At 38.7% G+C, this 21051-nt stretch overlaps 2 protein-coding genes across 3 annotated transcripts; both read left to right on the top strand.

Annotated features, from left to right (window-relative positions):
- The first annotated feature begins 11 nt into the window (after window positions 1-11).
- Window positions 12-8053, top strand: hexdc (hexosaminidase (glycosyl hydrolase family 20, catalytic domain) containing). Of its 2 annotated transcripts, none has more exons than XM_017681620.2 (13): window positions 12-158; window positions 410-549; window positions 636-751; window positions 855-942; window positions 1092-1256; window positions 2687-2870; window positions 3482-3553; window positions 4483-4681; window positions 4784-4866; window positions 5039-5117; window positions 6909-7019; window positions 7158-7247; window positions 7541-8053. In XM_017681620.2, the coding sequence occupies exons 2-13, from the start codon at window positions 448-450 to the stop codon at window positions 7743-7745; spliced, it is 1494 nt and encodes a 497-aa protein (XP_017537109.1). In that variant the 5' UTR covers window positions 12-158; window positions 410-447; the 3' UTR covers window positions 7746-8053. The 2 variants fall into 2 exon arrangements, with proteins under 2 accessions (XP_017537109.1, XP_017537108.1); XM_017681619.2 differs by having other exon boundaries at window positions 82-255.
- Window positions 8054-8448: 395 nt separating this feature from the next.
- Window positions 8449-20696, top strand: kctd2 (potassium channel tetramerization domain containing 2). The gene is made up of 6 exons (XM_017681634.2): window positions 8449-9130; window positions 10585-10693; window positions 11301-11392; window positions 15793-15888; window positions 16384-16509; window positions 16804-20696. The coding sequence occupies exons 1-6, from the start codon at window positions 8792-8794 to the stop codon at window positions 16831-16833; spliced, it is 792 nt and encodes a 263-aa protein (XP_017537123.1). The 5' UTR covers window positions 8449-8791; the 3' UTR covers window positions 16834-20696.
- Window positions 20697-21051: the final 355 nt, after the last annotated feature.

Here is a 21051-nt window from a genome sequence, read left to right on the forward strand (position 1 = left end):
GACCGAGAAGCGCACTTGCGCTCTAATAAAAGCGCTTGGCTAGTGCGCAGAATTGCTATGCTAGTCAAAGCTTTCTTATACGCACTGAAAAAGCGCTCTAGTTAGTACACGAGCGCACATATTAGACGACAGCTTCAGTTCCGCGAGAGTTTCGTGTGGTACGTCATCTCTCACACAGACATAACGCCGCAAAACCGGTAGAGTTAGTGGATGTACAAATATCGCTAGTTAGGTTCTTTGTGTAGGAATGGCAAGGTAAGGCAATTTGTAAAACGGTAACAGGACTAGTGTGCGTGAGAGTAAATGAGTTGCAAGACAAGCCTCGAATTCTTACAAGTAGCTAATGGAATTTGTAAGATATCCTGGATGGATCCGAATTAATGCAGAACGTTATTTTTATTATTTCCAGCTATTAGGAACAACTTCAGTCCGTTTGTTGCCGACAGCATGCCAGGATCTGCCATGGACCCTTGTCCATTGTCAAGAGGCAAGAAATTGGTCCATTTGGATTTAAAGGGGGCTCCTCCCAAAATCAGTTATTTACATGAGGTACAACCGACTACATTTGTTTTTCTGTTATTCCTCCTCCTTTTTCGTCCTTGTGAAAAACTGTGGGTTTTATTATCTCTCCTCAGCTGATACATCTTTTTGCTGATCTTGGTGCCACTGGTATACTTGTTGAGTATGAGGACATGTTTCCCTATGAGGGAGAACTGAAGATTCTGCAGTCAAACGCTCATCCACCTTACAGGTGAATAGATGAGCCATGTGTCACAAAATTGCTATCATGAACATTGAGTAAAATAATGCCACTGAAAGTTTGTCTGAAGTTCTTGTAATGGTTCTTCACACAGCCGTGAAGACATCATTTCCATTCAAGAAATTGCTCATTCCAGAGGGTTGGAGATCATTCCTCTCGTGCAGACATTTGGACACTTTGAAGTGAGTAGGATGATAAATATTACATACTGGAGATATAATATGTGTCATATTCCTGATTGCATTCATTGCGCATGTGATGTGCAGGTTTGGTGAGACTGTCATTTGCAGAATGATTCTAAGAAAAGGCTTTGTTATAATTTTTCTTCAAGTTTGTCCTGAAACACAGCACCTTTAGGAAGCTGCGAGAGGTCAACCACTGTTTGGGGACCTTGAATCCACACAGCAAGCAAGGAGTCGCTCTAGTCCTGAAGATGTTACACCAAGTCATGGAGCTCCACCCTAAAAGCACTACCTTGCATATTGGAGCAGATGAGGTACCGCCCAAGATAGTGTTATGTCGTAAAGTGACACCAATCACTCATGTCAGACTATATGTGTTTAACAAATTACACGTCTAGCAAGTATTCTAACTGAAGTTTTCAAAGAAGACTTCCGATGCTGGGTTCAGTTGGAGAAAAAAGGCTTCAATTATTATTACAGGGAAAGTGCATTCAGCCTGGTCATTAGTCTCTGGACCCAAATGAGAGTACAATGTACAAGGTTCCATACTTTTATACACCTTTCAGAGATGAGATAATCTACTTTCCTTCTTTTGCTGTGTCATAGCCTGATTTGCCTAGAATGAAACCAAAGATTTATCACTTTTTTTGGACCCAATTAAATTTGACCCATTAAAAAAGGTCTATTTGTCTTTTTCTTATCTACTTATTAAAAAATGCAAGCTGCATCTCTGGTACTCAGCACCTCCCTTGGTGCTTATCAAATGCCTGTTTATATGCTGGCCTCTTTGTGGCTTGTGGTTCAAAGGGTTCACAGGCCTCTGCTGCTTGGAAAGGTTCTAATTTTCCAAAACACAAAGTCTCAGGGGCTTTGCTGTCTTATGCATACTTTTCAATGTCCTATGTATATACCTTTTATTAATGATGTTCTCTTTAATCATCATGTTTGATTATTATGTCAAAAATTTTCCTTTTGTTCCCAACAATAGTACAGTGACTGCTGAAACCTGTGGCTGAGTGAGATACAGCCCAGTGCAAACTGCTCACGTACTGATTGTGCCTTGTAGTAACCAGTATACAGTATCTGACCTGCAGGAATTTCTTTAGTACAATTCCAGGTTAACAACTCAGTGTGTTGCAGTATGCAGCGAGTGCTATGTTTGTGATGTACTGCACTGCATAAAGCAACATGACCTGTTGCACACTATGAGGAGTAGCATGTAGCATACAGTTAATACTGCAGTGCACTATTTGAATACAAGTTCATGTTTAAAGCCACGTGTTTGCTCTTTCATTGTAACTATGTAATAAGTGGACCAAGGCTAGGTACCTGATGCAGTTGGCTATTTGTAAATTCTAAGCATTAGAATTCTCGCAGTATACTATTTTTATACACACATCAAGTGACCTCAATAAGTGGTGATGTGCTTTATTGAATATTTAGTCCCTGTTGGAACAAAACCTATTATTGTACATAATATGAAGATTCCATGGTCCCTTTCATAATGAATAGGCTAATAGAAGTTTTCTAAAATTACTTGGAATTAATTATTTATTATCTTCAAAATTCAGTCTGTTTTTCATTCTCCTGAAAAGGTACCTTTTTGGAGATACAAGGTTTTGTCCTGACAGAGAGCATTTTCAGAAATCACCACCTGTAAAATGTTCTGGATTGAAGCGCCTGCTAATATGTGTATATGTGTATATATGATTAATGTAGTGATGTGAATTGCTCCTTTTCCCAGGTGTACATGTTGGGTGAAGGAGAGGAGTCTAAGAAGTGGTTAAGCATTCCAGGTCACAATATTAACAGACTGTTCCTCCGCCATATCACTACAGTGGCAAACGGCATTCGAGAGAATTACCCCAGCCTGAGCGTGATAATGTGGGATGACATGCTGAGGAGCATGACCTCTGACACCATTAAAGGTGAACACTCCTGTTCCATTGTTTTCCTTATTAGTCCTTAGAAAGAATAATACTGAAAATTGTTTTATTCTCTTGTCTAATTAGACACAATAACTTCATAGACTTCAAGACCATAAAAATACATAATGCACTGCAGGGTGTCTGCAGATCCTTGAAAAGTCTTAATTTGTCCGAAATTGCATTTACTTAGATTTTAGGACACTGACAGTTGTCATTTGAGTTTTTTTTTTTTTTATTGAATTACATTAAGCACATATTGAATAAAACAGGTTTACAGTAGTTTACATTAAAACTAATTTTATCCGCTATTGAGCTGGCACATGGAGAGAGACAGTAATACAGGTGTGAGTTGCTTTGTAGAATGGTCTTATATTTGATATATCATAACGGCAGCAGTTTTGGTCTTGACTATGTTTGAAGTGGCACTGTGTTTTACATTTAACTTAAGGATATCTGTAGAGTCTTTATGAGAACAATAGTACTTATTAAAACATCAAAGTCAAAACAGTGCAAAATGCTGTTAAATTGCACATAAATGCCAATGCCTTTTCTAAGAGTCAGAACATTCAGTACACTTAGAGAAAGCTTTCCATTTTATTTTGCTGTTTTAGATAGTGGACTTGTTGGACTGGTCCAACCCATGCTATGGGACTACAGCCCTGTTCTGGATGTTGAAAACAACAGTAAGTGTTCCTTTGTACAGATTGCAGTAGGCAAAACAGATAAAATAAGTGAAACTGATATTTACTCAAAAGTACATTTTAGCATTTTGTTTTGTTCAGGCTTTGTAATATAGTTTTTGGCACAGGGGTTTACTTGAGAGGTTTCCAAAGAGTGCCAACCAGAGTTATGAAGTGGATGAAAAGATTTGGTATTTTCACTATGTCAAGAATCAAACAATAACAAAATCAAAGCATTAAATAAAATCTCAGAGCAGGAGATAATATCTGAAATTTAGAGAAGTGTACAGGGCATTTTAATGGTATTGTAACACCACAGTCATCATTAGTGAAAATAGTAATTAGTTACAAATGTAAGTTACGTCTTCGGTCTGAAAGGTTTGAGTTTATACTTGCACATGAAATTTAGAGCAGAATTTAAATATCATGTGGAAACCATCCCAGACAGTTCAGGAAACTCAAGGCTTTATTTCGATCAGATATGTTAGACGTCTGAACCTTTTGCAAGACTTCTAATTGAACTTTAAAACGCCTTGTTTAAAGATAAAATACACATCAAACATTCAACCAGATATAAATAATATTATTAATAATAATATACAATTTATAATAAGATAATTATAAGTTAATATGCATATTACCAAGCTATCATTCTAGTTAACCCCAAATTAGGAGTAATTGAAGTTAATTCATAAAACAGTAATGATACATAGTCATGTAAAAAAAAATTAGGACACCCCATGAAATGCTTTGTTGTTTCTAATATATTTAAACAGATGGACATTTAATATTGATTTTTACATATTTCTTAACAAAAAACTAAATATATAATAGGGTGTCCTAATGTTTCATATGACTATATACCATATTCAAATAATCAGTGAGAACTGATTTTAATAAGATTGTGGAATTATTCTGTTCTTTCTACACAGTTATGCTAATGGAAAAATACAAGTCTGCTGGTTTATTACAGCAGTGGGTTGCGAGCTCTTTTAAAGGCTCAACCACTGTACACACCTGTGTGACCAGTACCCAAAGGCATGTGGACAACCATCTCCATTGGTTAAAAGTGGCATCTGGCCTTTCATCTGGAGTTGAACTACAGGGCATTGCACTGACTGGGTGGCAAAGGTATTTAGATAGTTAAGACTGAATTGGAGGAAAGCAGAAGTTTTTGAGGAGAATGGGTTCTAAATATTCTTTGTAACGTTTGCTGTACATCTTTTGCTGAAGATATGATCACCTGTCTGTATTGTGTGAACTGATGCCACTCGGCTTGCACTCTCTTGCCTCATGTCTACAGTGTCTTCTACATGGTTAGTCTCTTTGCTCCTCTTTCTTCTTCTGTAAAAAAAAAAAAAATACACATTACACTGAACAATTATAGCAAACAGTGTTATAAACATATAATAGTATGCTTAATAGGTCCACAGACAAAGATAACAAATCTCATGGCTCTTCATTCTGTTTTCAATGACTGTGTGTTAGGAAGCTTTACTGAAGAGGCTCAGAAAAAAGTAATGGAGGCACTGGGCACAGGAACAACTGAAGTAGGAGACATAGAAAGGTATAACATATTCAAACAAACTGAAGGAGAATTCAGTGGAAAATCTTATTTTATGTATTATTACATGTTATTGAATACTTGTCATCAAAAGCATTTTGGGGGAATTTATCCAACTGCTGTAAATCAAGAGGTGTCAAAGTGGGTTGCTTCCAGGCCACAGCTTCTTAGAGATGTAGTGTTTTCCCTCTTCTTACATTCTGGTTTCAACTTGTAATGGCCTTGCTAATTTGTTCATGAGCTGAATCGGGTGTGTTTAATGAGGAAGTAGCAAAGCTTGGGTCCGTATGTGGAATGCTAATAAAAACAGGAAGCAATGGCCAGTAAATTACATTTGACCTATATTAAATTGCATACAAAAAAATTGAAGACACTAATTGATCCAAAACACTAATTGTTTCAAAAGTGGAATTTTACATTTTTCTGTTGTACAAGTCTGCACAACCACTTGGTGCTTTCGCTGTCATATTTTGTGCATCATAATGCAGCACGTTTTCTGTTTTCAGGAGACAGTTCTGGACACTCGTACATGAGCCAAATGTGACTTAGTATTGTCATGCTGAAACTGAAAAAGATGGCATCTAAAAGTCAGCATGTGTTGTTGCAAAATGTATTTTGAATATATATTTAGAAATTTTCTGTTTGTGGTGCCCCATGCTATCAACACTAATACATTCTCATACCAAGACAGACCACCATACCAAGACAAACACACTAGAGACAAGACATATCAAGGCAGCTAGTAACAATCTAGATAGTCCTTTTCTTCTTCGGCTTGGAGGACACTACTCCATTACTTCCATAAACAATCTGAAAGTTTAATAAACAAAACAAAAACCAAACAAAAAAAAAACAATCTGAAAGGTTGTCTTGTCAGACCACAATTCATATTTCCACTGTGCATCAGTCTACTTTGGATAAGCTGAAGCCCAGAGAAGTTGGCAGCGTTTCTGAAGGTTGTTGACATATGGCCTATGCTGTGCATATTACAGTAAGGCTTAACTTGCATTTGTGGATGCAGAGGCAAACTGTTTAGTGACAATGGTTTGTTGTAGTGTTCCTATGTCCATGTGGTGATATCCATCACAGTAGCACAACAGTTTTTAATGCTGTCTTGTCTGAGGGATTGAAGTTCATGGGCATATATATGTGGTTTTCAGATTTCTCCTGGTTGGCTGAATCTTTTTATTACATTCAGCTCTGTAAAGAGAAAAATACCTTAAATGCTTGCAATTGCTTATTGAGGAATGTTGCTTTAAATGGTTTGATCATTTGCTGATGCATTTTTGGCAAAGTGGCAAGCCTTGAACCATCTTTATTCATAAGGGACTAAGCCTTTTCTGGATGCTCCTTTAATACCCAACTTGTTTCATCACTTGCATCACTTGTTTAAGACAAGTTGTTTTTTAGACATTTCACAATATTGCTCCTGTCTGAACATTTTTGGAATGTGTTGCAGACATCTATTTCAGATTAAGAAAATGTTTACAAAAAACAAAGTTGATGCTGAAGGTAAAACATTACATATCTTGCCTTTGCGCTGTTTTGTTCTTTGTCATAAGTTCCATCTACTCACATGGTCAATCATTTATGATGACTAATTTACTACTTGCTTGTTTTGTTCAATTACAAAGTGACTGAGCAATGTTAGGAAATTCTTGCAAAGTGATTTCTTTAAGTTAAATAAAGTTAAATAGAGTGTTATTATAACCTTTTAGCTTATAAAAGAGAATTACCTGATGTTACTTTAAATGTAGGCTTCCTGATTGCATTATTGTTTTCTCTGTGGTTCAGATTGTCTCAGGCTAACACCCGTGCATATCCTGGGCTGACACTAGCTGAGATCATTGTACAGCTCACAGCAATGCTAGAATCGGAAGAACTCCGACACTTTGAAAACAATCTGTAAGTTGGGAGAGAATACTGGTAAAATATGGTTCTATTGGTATGAATTAGATACTTATGGGAGAAAATGAATGTTATACCAGGTCATGTATCTAATCAAACTGCTTTGTAATCAAACTTTTGTATTCTTGTACACAGGTATGTAAGAGGCTGGTTCTCTCCCTATCACAGACAGAGACAGATCATCAACCCTCTTTTTGCTGAACAAATTCAGAAACAGGCAAAAATGTGTGCTTCTATTCATTTTTGTAAACTGCACTTTAACACAGTTCTGATTTCACACTGTCAAACCAGACAGAGCTGATTTAATTAAGTATGCTTTACATGTGACTAGTTACAGGCCAGGTCTTCCATGACACAAATCATATCATCAACATCTTATAGTTTCTTATAGATTGTGACAATGTCAATGGCAAAGCAGAATCAGCTCACACACCCTGTTTGTCATGCTGTGATATCTGCTTTATGACTAGTCTTTAAACTGAGAATATATCCCATTTATAAATCTTCCCTTCCCCCAGGTTCCTGGAAGCTGTAGATTGCAAGGTGCATGAGCTGCAGCAGGAGATGTGCCTGCTTTACCCAGAATCAACAGTGGAAGAATGGATTGCACAGCATGTCACTCCAGTGCTGAAACCACTACAGGATTTACTGAAGGACATCCACACTGCCCTGGAGGACATGGGGCTGTTCATTAGCGATTCTGCGTCTCAGAGTGGGAACTAAAGAACAAAACTTGGATGTACTGTTGAATGGAGAGTAAACAGGAGGGGAATGTGGTAAAACAGCTTTCTGCTCAGTATCTGCTGTAAAATATTATAGTAAAGTTGTATGTTCAATTAAAACTGAAATGATACAGCTATAAAGGCTGGATGCTAATTATAAGGAAGGGCATTGGTTTAAAGTTCTGGGTCTGTAAAGTTACTGAACCAAGTTCCAGATGATTTCTAATGATTGCATTACACAGGAGTCAACAGTGATCTGATTTTCTGAATATATGTACATCTTTTTAATAAAGCAGCATGAACATCAAATGTGTAGGCATTCTATTGTAGCTTCATTCACTTTTTGCACAATGCACAGATAAGAGTTTGATAAAAAATTCCTGCTGGAATCTCTTGTAAACTAAAGGCCTACAAGCATGGTCACACCGCGAATGCTAGAACATATTATAGTGAAATATTATTATTATTATTAATAATAATAATGAAAAGAAGAACGTGCTTAACAAAAAAATCATAAACACAAGTAATGAAAAGGGTGGAAAAACTAAAATGAAAGACAAATAAGGAGACTTAATTCCTGGTTGTGGTATCATAAATTACACTTCATTACTCTTTTTAAACAACCTTAAAACTGCTTCGGTATATTTTGTAACGTGGACTCTATGCTCTTATTATGTCATGTAGGGGTGCTACCGACCCGGTAGCACTCTCCTGTAGTTCCCATAATAATTGTAGCTTACATGAGTCGTTTGAATAAACAAGGCGGATAAATGTCGTTTTATATCCAAGGATAAAACATGTCGACTCAGGCCAGCGTTACTCACAGGATGCCTCGTCTTCGTCGCTGTTATCAATGCGTTTAGAGCGAGCCCGTTTCGTGTGTACAGCGCTCTCCGGACAGACACCTCTTTAGAAGGAAAGCTGTCTGTGGCTAGCTCGCTAGTTGCCTAGCCGGCTAGCTGTTGTTTACATAATTAGCTAGCTGGCTGTCGGAATTTGTAACAAACATCCTGCGGGTTGGGACGGACTGTTTGGAGTTTGGAAAATATGGCTGAGTTACACATTGAAGGGAACGCGACTGGCATCTTGGAGCAGAGCGAGCACCGCGGCTCGGTTAGTGTGAGACTGCCCTCGCCCACCCTGGTGCTCCCGCCTCGCAGCGGCTTGTCCAGTCCCGGAGTGTCCGGCTCCAGAGCCGTGTTCGGCTTCCCTATGAAGAGCAGCCCGAGTTCCCCGTCAGAACCTGCGGAAAAACCGGGCTCCCGGTGGGTCCGGCTGAACGTCGGGGGAACTTACTTCGTCACCACGAAACAGACCTTGTGCAGGGAACCCAAATCTTTTCTGTATCGGTTATGTCAGGAAGACCCAGACCTGGACTCAGATAAGGTGGGTTTCAAAGCATTTACTTAACATTTACACCAGTGGACACCTGCAGTAACGGCAGTACTTCTGCTGCACTTCAGGTTTAAAGCAGTCGTTGCCAGTGTCAGTCATGGCCTGCACATTTTTGTGTTTTCTTTTCAGTAATACACCTGACCAAGCACATGAGTTTGTTAATTAGTTATTAACCAGAAAAGTTTTGTTGAAAAGCGTGTGCAGAGTTAGTGTAACAAAGTGTGCAGATCTGTCCGTGAATCTATGCATCCAAATGGTCAAAAATGTATGTGTCCGTAATATAAGAGTCAGCAGGTTTTTCACATGGATCATATTACTAGACAGAGCCTACAAAAGTTGCCCTGAGGATTTCCTCTCCTCACACACATGGTAGAAATTCCAGAAGACGATGAGAGTCTGAGAAGCAGATGCTTGCTTGTGCTTGGTTGAAAACCAGGCAGTCATAAGCAGGACCAACCTGAGAAGAGAAAACATCTACTGTGTAGATATAATTACACACACAGGTTATCTGGACAAACTGATCAGGAGGGCCGGCTTGGTCCTAGGGACTCCTCTAGACCCAGTGCAGGAGGTGGGAGAAAGGAGGATGCTAAACAAGCTAGCATCCATGCTGGAGAACTACTCCCACCCCATGCATGAGACTCTGGCAGCACTGGGCAGTTCCTTCAGTGACCGGCTCCTTCACCCCAAGTGTGTGAAGGAGTGCTATCGCAGGTCCTTCCTTCCTGCTGCTGTGAGACCGTTCAACCAGCACTGCTCCCAGTAGACCACACACACATACAATATACATACACACATAGAATATACACACATACAATATACAAACATACAATACACACACACATACAGAATGCGAACATTCTTCATTGTGCAATATGCTAAGTGCAATACAGATTTCTATGCAACTCTTATTTTATTTTATTATTATTATTATTTCCTGTAAATAGTCTAGAGATTTAGCTTAAATTTTTTATTATTTATAATGTTGATCATGTTTATACTGTTTCCCATTTCTATTACTGAGTGCCTTACTCCTGTTACTCTGCTGCTGCTGTAATGCTGTGAATTTCCCCGCTGTGGGATTAATAAAGGATTATCTTATCTCTTATCTTATTGATTTGTGATTAGTATGGCTCAGCCTATCAGGCTAAAACATCAGGTTTCCTGCTTATTTTTATCTGTCATTCAGAACTTAACTTTCACTGTTCTGTGGTATAGTATGAGTAGAATATGTCTATTGAAGGTGCGCAGAACTGGAATGGGTTAAGTTACCAGAATCATCCAATGCATGTTCTTTGAGACAGTTGTTTTATAGTTCACGGTAAAGAAACAGCCATCAGTCCTCTAGTCCTGCAGTGGAAAATATGATATTTAAGTGTGATTTTTGCTGGATCTTTGGCCTTTCTTTGCACCTGATCATAACCTACTACTCTCTTCCTGTATAGGATGAGACAGGAGCTTATTTGATTGATAGGGACCCCACATACTTTGGACCCATTTTGAATTACCTGAGGCATGGAAAACTGATCATCAACAAGAACCTTGCGGAAGAGGGTGAGATGCTTTGGATGTTCTGTCTTTGATCCATCATAATAACAGTAATAACATGGTTCCTTTTAGAAGCAATTTTTTCTGTAACTACATTATTACTGGAACACAGCGACCCCACAGTGTAGGGAAAAAGCTACAAGAATGGTACATTTTTCTCTTAGGGAAAGTGTGTGTCCAAAGTGTTGTAGCAGACATAATCACAGTCTTACGGTGTAATAGTTAAACTGTCTTACGGTCTCTTTACCCCAGCTCTCTCTTTTTGAAACTTATGATTTGATACAGAATCTGAGCTCTGGGTAATTAGCTTAAATGAGTTTTACATAACTTTCTGAAGATTTTTTCCCCCCAAAAAACCCATTTTAGGTTGTGCTCACAAATTGAAACTAAACTTTTGCTTTTCACTATTTCAGATTTATATCTTAATTCAGTGATGTCCCAGTAACGTATAGTAGAATATGATTCCTAAAATTGCAGTAAAAAAAGCATTGTGTATTAGTCCTGAATGCACATTTTAACCCATTGGGGAAAAAATTTACAGGACTAATAGGTTTTTAATTTCAACTAACCTTGTTTGAAATTTGTTACAATAGTGCCTTGTCTTGTTTTGCAGGTGTTCTTGAGGAAGCTGAATTTTACAACATTGCATCACTGGTGAGGCTGGTGAAGGAGAGAATACGAGACAACGAGAACAGGACGTCCCAGGTGGGAATAGATAAAGGGGGGTGTGCTCTTGATTTGTGAGCTTGATTTAGCTGTGCAGATGGATTAAGTCACATAAGTAATTAGTGATATAAATTGCTCCTTTGAATTTTTTCAGGTTCATAAAAAATTAATTAGACAAAGTGCTGCATTTTGTTATAGAATTGCAGTGTGCAAACAGAAATAGAAAGGATATAAATGGAAATAGAAGGAAGTTTTTGACCACTTGTTTTCCTAGATTGGCATAATCACAATGAACTGATACCAATAGTGCTGCAACCAACAGTTTGATTAAGTTAAACTATCTGTATTTAATGAGCATACAACTGAACTTTACCTATTATTTAATTTCTTTCTTTAGTTCTTATACATCATGTCTTGCTGTGTGACTGTTTTTACTGGGACATAATTAAGACATTGAGAAACTCAAACTCACTACTTTAGCATGTTTGGTTTTTATACATATTGTTATTGTTATTTAATATAATTAAATTTTAACTGTAGCTTTGTATATACACAAAAAGTATGTATTGTTAAGCATAAAAAAGAAATTGATAAGGAGACAAGTATTTAGACACTATATTAATATATACATATGTTTAAAGTTTAAGGCCAAATTCTACATATTAATGCTGCGAAGAAAGATTCTAGTCTAAAATTCACCAAGATGCTGCCATTCTTTGGGAAGATTTTATGCAACATATAGCAATCATGTTAAAGGTGAAGGAGCTTCCTAAAATTTTCAGGGCAACATTATTGAACAACACTTGAATAGAAGAAGCTGCAGAACCCTGCGAAGACCTTAAATGTTCCCGTCAACATACAGTGCATCACAAAAGTGAGTACACCCCTCACATTTCTGCAGATATTTAAGTATATCTTTTCATGGGACAACACTGAATGTACAACTCAAATGTATCAACTGCACCTGTAGGTGTGGTCATGTTAGGTCACACACACTGACAGACAAGTTTTAACAGCTAAAACAGCTTGACCATTGAGGACGACCAATGTGTGCAATATGTGTTCAGCACATTGAAAAAATATCATCATGACAATTTTATGCTTTATCAGTTGTCCCCATCAAATTAGGAAAAGTCATGAAATATGAAGCAAAAGAAAAAAAGTTACTATTTTTTAATTGATAAACATTGAATGGGGTCAAATTGACCCCAAGGACAATAGGAGGGTTGACTCTCCTGGCATGGAGTTTACCAGAGCTTCACAGGTTGCCACTGGAATGCTTTTCCACTCCTCCATGACGACATCATGGAGCTGGTGAATATTCGAGACTTTGCCCTCCTCCACCTTCTGCTTGAGGATGCCCCAAAAATGTTCTATTGGGTTTAGGTCTGGACACATGCTTGGCCAGTCCATCATCTTTACCCTCAGCCTCTTCAATAAAGCAGTGGTCATCTTAGAGGTCTGTTTGGGGTCATTATCATGCTGAAACACTGCCCTGCAACCCAGTTTCCGGAGGGAGGGGATCATGCTCTGCTTCAGTATTTCACAGTACATATTGGAGTTCATGTGTCCCTCAATGAAAAGTAACTCCCCAACACCTGCTGCGCTCGTGCAGCCCCAAACCATGACATTCCCACCACCATGCTTGACTGTAGGCATGACACACTTATCTTTGTACACCTCACCTGATTGCCACCACACATGCTTGAGACCCTCTGAACCAAACAAATTAATCTCGGTCTCATCACACCATAGGACATGGTTCCAGTAATCCATGTCCTTTGTTGACATGTCTTGTGTACAGACTTCAGAAGAGGCTGACCCCCCACCTCTTCAATCTTTGCAGCAATGCTGACAGCACTCCTGCACCTATCTTTAAAAGACAGCATTTGGATGTGACGCTGAGGACGTGCACTCAGCTTCTTTGGACGAACAACTCATGGTCTGTTCTGAGTGGACCCTGCTCTTTTCAAACACTGGAAAATCTTGGCCACTGTGCTGCAGCTCATTTTCAGGGTGTTGGCAATCTTCTTGTAGCCTTGGCCATCTTCATGTAGCGCAACAGTTAGTCTTTTAAGATCCTTAGAGATCCTTATTCTTCGCCATGAGGTGCCATGTTGGAACTTTCAGTGACCAGTATGAGACTGTGAGAGCTGTACTACAAATGACAAGCAGTGCTCAATTTGGACATTTAGGGGTGTAGTCTCTTAGGAGTGTACTCAATTTTTTGCCGGTGGTTTAGACATTATCTGTATATTGAGTTATTTTGGGGGAAGAATACATTTACACTGTTATATAAGCTGCACACTGTCATTTTGTCAGTGTTGTCCCATGAAAAGATATACTTAAATATCTGCAGAAATGTGAGGGGTGCACTCACTTTTGTGATACACTGTAATATGAAATTGGAAAGTTCATGGAGCCACAACTAATGGTCCCTGGACAGGTGCACCATGCAAGACTTCTCTCAGATTATTGTGGTTATTGTAGGATTATTGTAGGATGACCTAAAATTAGTAGGTATGGTTACACAGAGAACAATAAGCAAAGAACTACATGACAGTCATTTCTGTTCTCCTATACCCAACACAAAACTCCTCTGTTAAAAAAGAAGCATAGATATACGTGTCTAAACTTTACACACAAGCATGTAGGCAAATTAGAATTGTTTTGGAACAAACTTAGAACAGTGGGATCATTTTATTTTTTTTTTTTTTTTTTTTTTTTTCTTTTCTTTTTTCTTTTCTTCATATTTTTGAAATTTGGGTTTGCCTAAAAAAAAAAGCTATAATAAGTACAACCCCGATTCCAATGAAGTTGGGACGTTGTGTAAAACATAAATAAAACAGAATATGATGATTTGCAAAAACTTGTCAACCTATATTCAATTGAATACACTACAAAGACAAAATATTTAATGCTCAAACAGATAAACTTTATTGTTTTTTGCAAATATTCACTCATTTTGAATTTGATTCCTGCAACACGTTCCAAAGAAGTTGGGACAGGGGCAACAAAACGCTGGGAAAGTTGAGGAATGCTCAAAAAACACCTGTTTGGAACATTCCACAGGTGAACAGGTTAATTGGAAACAGGTGAGTGTCATGATTGGGTATAAAGAGAGCATCCCTGAAAGGCTCAGTCGTTCGCAAGCAAGAATGGGGCATGGTTCACCACTTTGTGAACAACTGCGTGAGCAAATAGTCCAACGGTTTAAGAACAACGTTTCTCAATGTGCAATTGCAAGCAATTTAGGGACTTTCTTCATCTACAGTCCATAATATCATCAAAAGATTCAGAGAATCTGGAGAAATCTCTGCAAGTAAGCGGCAAGGCAGAAAACTGACATTGAATGACCGTGACCTTCGATCCCTCAGGCAGCACTGCATTAAAAGCCGACATCATTCTTTAACGGATATTACCACATGGGCTCAGGAACACTTCGGAAAGTGTTCATTGTCAGTGAACACAGTTCGTCGCTCCATCTACAAGTGCAAGTTAAAACTCTGCCATGCAAAGCGAAAGCCATATATCAACAACACTCAGAAACGCTGCTGGCTTCTCTGGGCCCGAGCTCATCTGAGATGGACTGAGTCCACATTTCAAATTGTTTTTGGAAATCATGGACATCGTGTCCTCCGGGCCAAAGAGGAAAAGGACTGTCCAGATCTCTGATGGTATGGGGGTGTGTTAGTGCCCATGTCATGGGTAACTTGCATATCTGTGAAGGCAACATTAATGCTGAAAGGTACATACAGGTTTTGGAGCAACATATGCTGCCATCCAAGCAATGTCTTTTTCAGGGACGTCCCTGTGTATTTCAGCAAGACAATGCCAAGCCACATTCTACACGTGGCCTCGTAGTAAAAGAGTGTGGGTACTAGACTGGCCTGCCTGCAGTCCAGACCTGTCTCCCATTGAAAATGTGTGCCGCATTGTGAAGCGCAAAATACGACAACGGAGACCCCGGACTTTTGAGCATCTGAAGTTGTACATCAAGCAAGAATGGGGAAAGAATTCCACCTACAAAGCTTCAACAATTAGTGTCCTCAGTTCTCAAACACTTACTGAGTGTTGTTTAAAGGAAAGGTGATGTAACATAGAGGTAAACATGCCCTGTCCCAACTTCTTTGGAATGTGTTGCAGGCATCAAATTCAAAATGAGTGAATATTTGCAAAAAACAGTAAAGTTTATCTGTCTGAACATTAAATATCTTGTCTTTGTAGTGTATTCAATTGAACATAGATTGAGAAGGATTGGCAAATCATCGTATTCTGTTTTTATTTATGTTTTAGACAACGTCCCAACTGCATTAGAATTGGGGTTGTATATAATAACCTTATATCTCTATTTGTCTCTATTTTATCATCTGGTGTTTACAAGGTTTTTTTGTAACTGAAAAATGTAGACGCAGGACATAAGGTTTTTGCCTTTTCAGGGCCCTGTGAAGCATGTATACCGTGTACTCCAGTGTCAGGAAGAGGAGCTCACCCAGATGGTCTCCACAATGTCTGATGGATGGAAGTTTGAGCAGGTGAGCCTTTTTCTCTGTGCTTTACCCTTTCATGAGTGTGTGTGTGTGGTCGTGTTTGTCATCGGTGCAAGATATTTGTTAGAGCAAATTGCCATTCTGAATGATGATCCCTATTCAGTGGGGCAGATCAGTTAGCATTCTTTGTATTGAGCTTTTTGCTCCATTTCCTTAGAGCTAGTATTTGGTCATTGAAAATACCCGGCTGTAATTTCAGCATAAGTGAATTCTGCTTGATTAGATAAAGACCTCAGTGGGTGATCTTGTCAACTGTTTGTTCACACAGAACAGTCATGGATCTCTAGTTATCTCTTTTTTTTACACAGAATGCAAGCCCATGCATGTCCCACACAATGTTGTCAAGGTAGAAGAATGTAAGACGTCAGTCAAGTGAACATTTTGTGTCCCAGCATCTGTTTGCGTCAGTTGACCCCCTTGTTTGGTTTAGAGTAACTTTTGTGATGGTATGAACCTGATTCAACTTGCTTGCTTTTTCAGCTCATAAGCATTGGATCCTCTTACAACTATGGCAACGAGGACCAGGCTGAGTTCCTGTGTGTGGTTTCCAGGGAGCTCAACAATTCCACTAATGGAATTGTTATTGAGCCAACTGAGAAGGCTAAGGTGAGTTCAAACCCAGATGAGCTGTACCGTGTTTAAAGCTTTTGCAGTCCAACTTTGACCATCTCAGATGTTAATTGAGCACAGATAAGAAATGTTAAATACCTACATGTCTCCAGATCCAGATTTGAATGCAGGATCAAAAACTGGCTTTCTGAGCGAAAAATAGCCATATTCTTTCATCCTCAGGCTTATCCAGCTATCTTTATTCAGTAAACCATTAAAATATTGCATTATGTTTAATGCAGTAGTGTCTGGCAAGATTTCATGAATCTGTTGGTTTTCCTTGTTTTACAGATCCTTCAGGAGAGAGGTTCACGGATGTGAGGAGACCTTCTTAGCTGTGCTGACATAAATCTCTCAGTCCCTTCTTCTCCTCACCACTTCTCTCCCTCCTTCACCATACAGCACACTCCAGGTTCATCAGCTCACACACCCGCCCTTCCTGTTCTCACCCTCTTCCCTTGTGCCTTTCCGCAGTGGGGGTGTCCTGACCCCCCTCCCTGCAGTGCTGCAACATCTCCCATCCAGCACCACCACAAGTGATCACTGCTGTTATCAACTAATTGGAATTGCAGGTTATTTCAGAAAATATGTGATGGTTGCAAGACTGCCAGTGGCGGCTAGGGAGGAATCCAAGTAAGGTTTACGAGGTTAATCTGTCACTATAACCTTAGACATCCACGTTGCCTCGGAACATTAGCACCTTCATATCCTGCTCATAATCATCATAATATACATTGTTGCTAGCATGCTAGTTTCAAGGAATGTGCCCTGCTCAGCTAGGCTGTGTCTACATCACTGAAATCTCCTCAGGACTTCCAGGTGCACGAAAGTAGAAACAGAACTGTTTATCCCCCACTCCCTACTCCACTTCTCATACCAAGCACATTAACTTGTTAGCACATGAGTGACTGAGTGAGTGAACATCTGCAGCAACTCTCATCTACCGCGCCTGGCCTGGTATAACACACAGCGTGGAGCAAGATTGCTGGGACATAGAAGACGGCCTCTGAACATGCAGCATTTTGTGTCTAGTTTGTAGTGTGTTGATCTCTTTAAGTCTGTCTGCCCTCTTGGATATGGCCCAGTAATGACTAGATGGGAAGGGAGTTCACAGACAGTTTCCCGGTTGGGCATCCCACCCAAGTTCACCACCATGAATTGGAAAATTTCTCCCATAACTCATTAATTCAGGATGATTCATCTCATCCTGGAATAGGTTTTTATTTTCTGTTGCCATAGACATTTCACCCATTCAAACAGCATTAAACAACATTAAAATAAGTGTGCATTTTTGGGGCATGTAAGAATTATATTACAAATACATCTGTTACAAAAAGGCTGAATGCAAGTCATGTAATTGTTAATATCTGTACCACAGCAGTTGTGTTTAGCAAGATGAATTACTCTTTCTGGGAAGGTTATGACTTGACCCATGCCCCTAGAGTATTTGTCCAGTGCCTGGTCACTGATATGTACATTTTTGTATTGTGTTCTCCTTCCAGCTTTTAATCTATGACTGGAAAATGGGAAACGTGGTCTTATTTCACACTATTTCTCAATAATATTTTTGTTTTTACATTATAGAAATACATAAATTCTTCAGCATATCATATAAGAGCTCCATGAGACTGTTGATTGAAAAAGTGCCCAAGTGTTTGACGTTGGGACAGAACTATAGTTGTTCTCTAGTATGATTGTTTGAGAGTTCAGCCCCAGTATTTCCTAGAACACCATAATATTTTGGCTATTTAAAGAAGTTATGTGAGGTATAGCGGAGTTGCGTTGGATGTTAAGGGCACTATTTTACATGGATTGAGATACTCACCCTCTTGTCGAAATGTATTATATTACTTCAGTTAAACTGCTAAATTCATCAATGTTTTGACATCAAGGACAGTATTTGGTCCTCTTTTACACTGAATAAATTGCCCTCGATGTTTGATATTTAGCCAGTTAAGACTAGATTATGATCTAAATCTTTCACTTGTAAAGTTGTGAAATTCAAGAATCTGCTCATCAGCTAACGTACAGTGTGATTCATCATGTATTGACAGTATTTTGACATATCTCTTGTTCAGTATCATTGTATGGATAATGGCACCACTTGGTGTAGGTTATGATGTTCATGTCCATTGAAAAGCATCTCTCTGTCAGCCACAGGCAGCATTACGTACATTATGTCAATGTGAAGTTTTTCAAATGTTGTGTGTTTTTATATGTTGGGAATCTTCCCTCCCCTTTCCCTCACCTTTACATTGGGTTTTCTCACTCTTCAAAATGAGCAGCAAGAGAAGGGGGACTTAAATGTGCTCCATTTGCTTGCTTTTAATATTTTTCTTTATCAAAGCAGGTTTTCTCAGTTGGCAGGATCATTTTAAGTTCAAATTGTCCAGTATGTCACTTAACTCTTCTCGTATTTGGACACTAAGAGTTTGGCTCGAGTTGTGTGGCTCACTAAGAAATCTGTCTTACTGAAATTCAACCCCTGGAGTTTCTTTGTTCAACCCCAGTTGTTTGTTTTTGAAATTCTCATAATGGGCTTCTGAACTACAGACCCCCCTTTGATCTGTGCCATTGTGTTTCTTTTAATAATCTTGTAAGGCATGGGCCAATCTGATTTGATGAGCGATCATCATCCTTGTAGCAAGTCCAGCTGTCTGATGCCACAATGTCCCACTGTGTCTCCTTGGAATCTGTCTTGGGCTGGATTCCTAGACATGGATTAAGCCTAATCTTGGACAAATTTGAATGCGATTGGTGTTTCATCATGGAAAATCCTTATTAGGTTTAATGTGGGTCTAACTAACTGACCCTTAATGTTAAGACAGGTGTCTAACTATATTTGCTTGTTGGTCATTTGTTTCAAATACTGTATGCGTTTATCATATCTTAGCTTTTCAGATTGCCCTTGTGCCATTTCATTTTTTTCCCTTGTGTCATAAGAAAATATTTAATTTGTGCCCTTAATCTTGTACTTGCACTTTAAGTATGTCCATGTCTTACATTTTTCTGACCTCCATGGAGGTGTGCTTGTATCAAGGTCACATAAAAATGTCAAACCGCTGCAGTTTTTGGGCTATGTAAAAACAGTGACGTCAGAGTGACCATTACTTTTAGTAGTTTTAAGACGCACTTAGGCCCACTGGCATATGTAGGTAATATAATTATTTTTTTAATGTTATTCTATCAAACATTTCCTTTCCCTCTTCATGGTCCTCCCATTTGTTTGTGGTCAAACAGTTAGAAATATAGAGGTAAAAAGATGTTTTTGTGGGGGGAAAACAACTAAGCTAAATGATATACTGTTTTCTGTAGAATCCAAAGGGGAGAGAGGGGGCCCTTGTTTTTTGGTATGTGGACTTGAATGCATGCAGTGTGTTAAAGTATATAATATTATATACTGGGACATTGTCTGGCCTTGTGTTAGCGTAGGGGTAAAGTGATGCATGGACAGTGATTAGAATCTTGGAAATGTGTGCGAGGTGGTACTTTCAGACAGTTGGTTTGCAGCTCTGGGCTTATACTTGGTCCCAGAACTCTGTGGTTTTTATGGTTTGTTTCATTTTGTCTCGTCCAAACACTAAGTAATCTTTACCACAGGATACTCAGATTAAAATGTTTAGCGCTGAGCGGTCATTTGGAAGCTAACCTAACTGGAATGCAGGAATGCAGACCTCTGTTATGTTTATTCAAGTTAAAAAAGGGTTCGTCAAGGGTTTAGTTTTCAAGACTGCCATAACAGTTAGTCTGAAACACCTGCATGCTTTGATACACAGTACACACACGTGTGCATGTGCACACACATACCAAGACATTTAAACGTATTGAAAACCTGCTACTTACACCAGATGTTTTGAGTGTATTAAGTTATCAGCTGTATTGATGTCAAGTGTGACCTTTGTCTAAATGGAGATTGTGGAGCTAAGTGTTGGAAATGAATAGTCTTGGTCAGACTGTCCTTTAATTTTTTTTTTTTTTTTTTTTAAGTTTGTCTTCTGATGCATTTTCTTTCAATGTACAGATTGCAAAGAGGAAAAATGTCTGATTTTTATCATAAACTGTATTTGTGTTCAAAATGTTGTAGTTCTCATTTTATCACAGAACTTTGTTGCAATTGTTTACCAGAGAACTGAGCATGTATGTACACCGTATCTGAATAAAAAAATGTTTTACAGAAGCAGAAATCTTACCAACAGTGTGTAAATTCTCAGATCACCTAACATCCTTAACATCCTTAAAAAGATATATTGTTTTCTTGCTGTTTTCTTTTCTTACCTTTCCAAAACACAGCCTGAGCAGAAATACAAAAGAACCAGGTCAAAAGACTACTTGAGTACTGTATAACTTAATAACCTGCGGTGGAACTTTAGTAACCCCATGCTCTATCATAGGAACTGAAGTTTGTCGTCCAAACTGTTCTACTTTTGATGCACGTTGGGTCTAAATTCAAATTTGAGCTAAATCTGTGATGTCAGAGGTGTGACCAGATGCTGTCAGCAATCTAACATGGTGAAAGTAAAAGGGAATTAGTTATTAAAT

This window comes from Pygocentrus nattereri, chromosome 13 (genome assembly GCF_015220715.1).
Source record: "Pygocentrus nattereri isolate fPygNat1 chromosome 13, fPygNat1.pri, whole genome shotgun sequence".
Classification (NCBI taxonomy): Eukaryota; Metazoa; Chordata; class Actinopteri; order Characiformes; family Serrasalmidae; genus Pygocentrus; species Pygocentrus nattereri.

Coding starts and splice junctions, on each gene's coding strand:
- hexdc (XM_017681620.2), top strand. CDS start 448: ATGCCAGGATCTGCCATGGACCCTTGTCCATTGTCAAGAGGCAAGAAA. Junction 1,257..2,686: donor TGCATATTGGAGCAGATGAG/GTACCGCCCAAG, acceptor TCCTTTTCCCAG/GTGTACATGTTGGGTGAAGG. Junction 4,867..5,038: donor TCTACAGTGTCTTCTACATG/GTTAGTCTCTTT, acceptor ACTGTGTGTTAG/GAAGCTTTACTGAAGAGGCT.
- kctd2 (XM_017681634.2), top strand. CDS start 8,792: ATGGCTGAGTTACACATTGAAGGGAACGCGACTGGCATCTTGGAGCAG. Junction 10,694..11,300: donor CAAGAACCTTGCGGAAGAGG/GTGAGATGCTTT, acceptor CTTGTTTTGCAG/GTGTTCTTGAGGAAGCTGAA. Junction 15,889..16,383: donor ATGGATGGAAGTTTGAGCAG/GTGAGCCTTTTT, acceptor TTGCTTTTTCAG/CTCATAAGCATTGGATCCTC.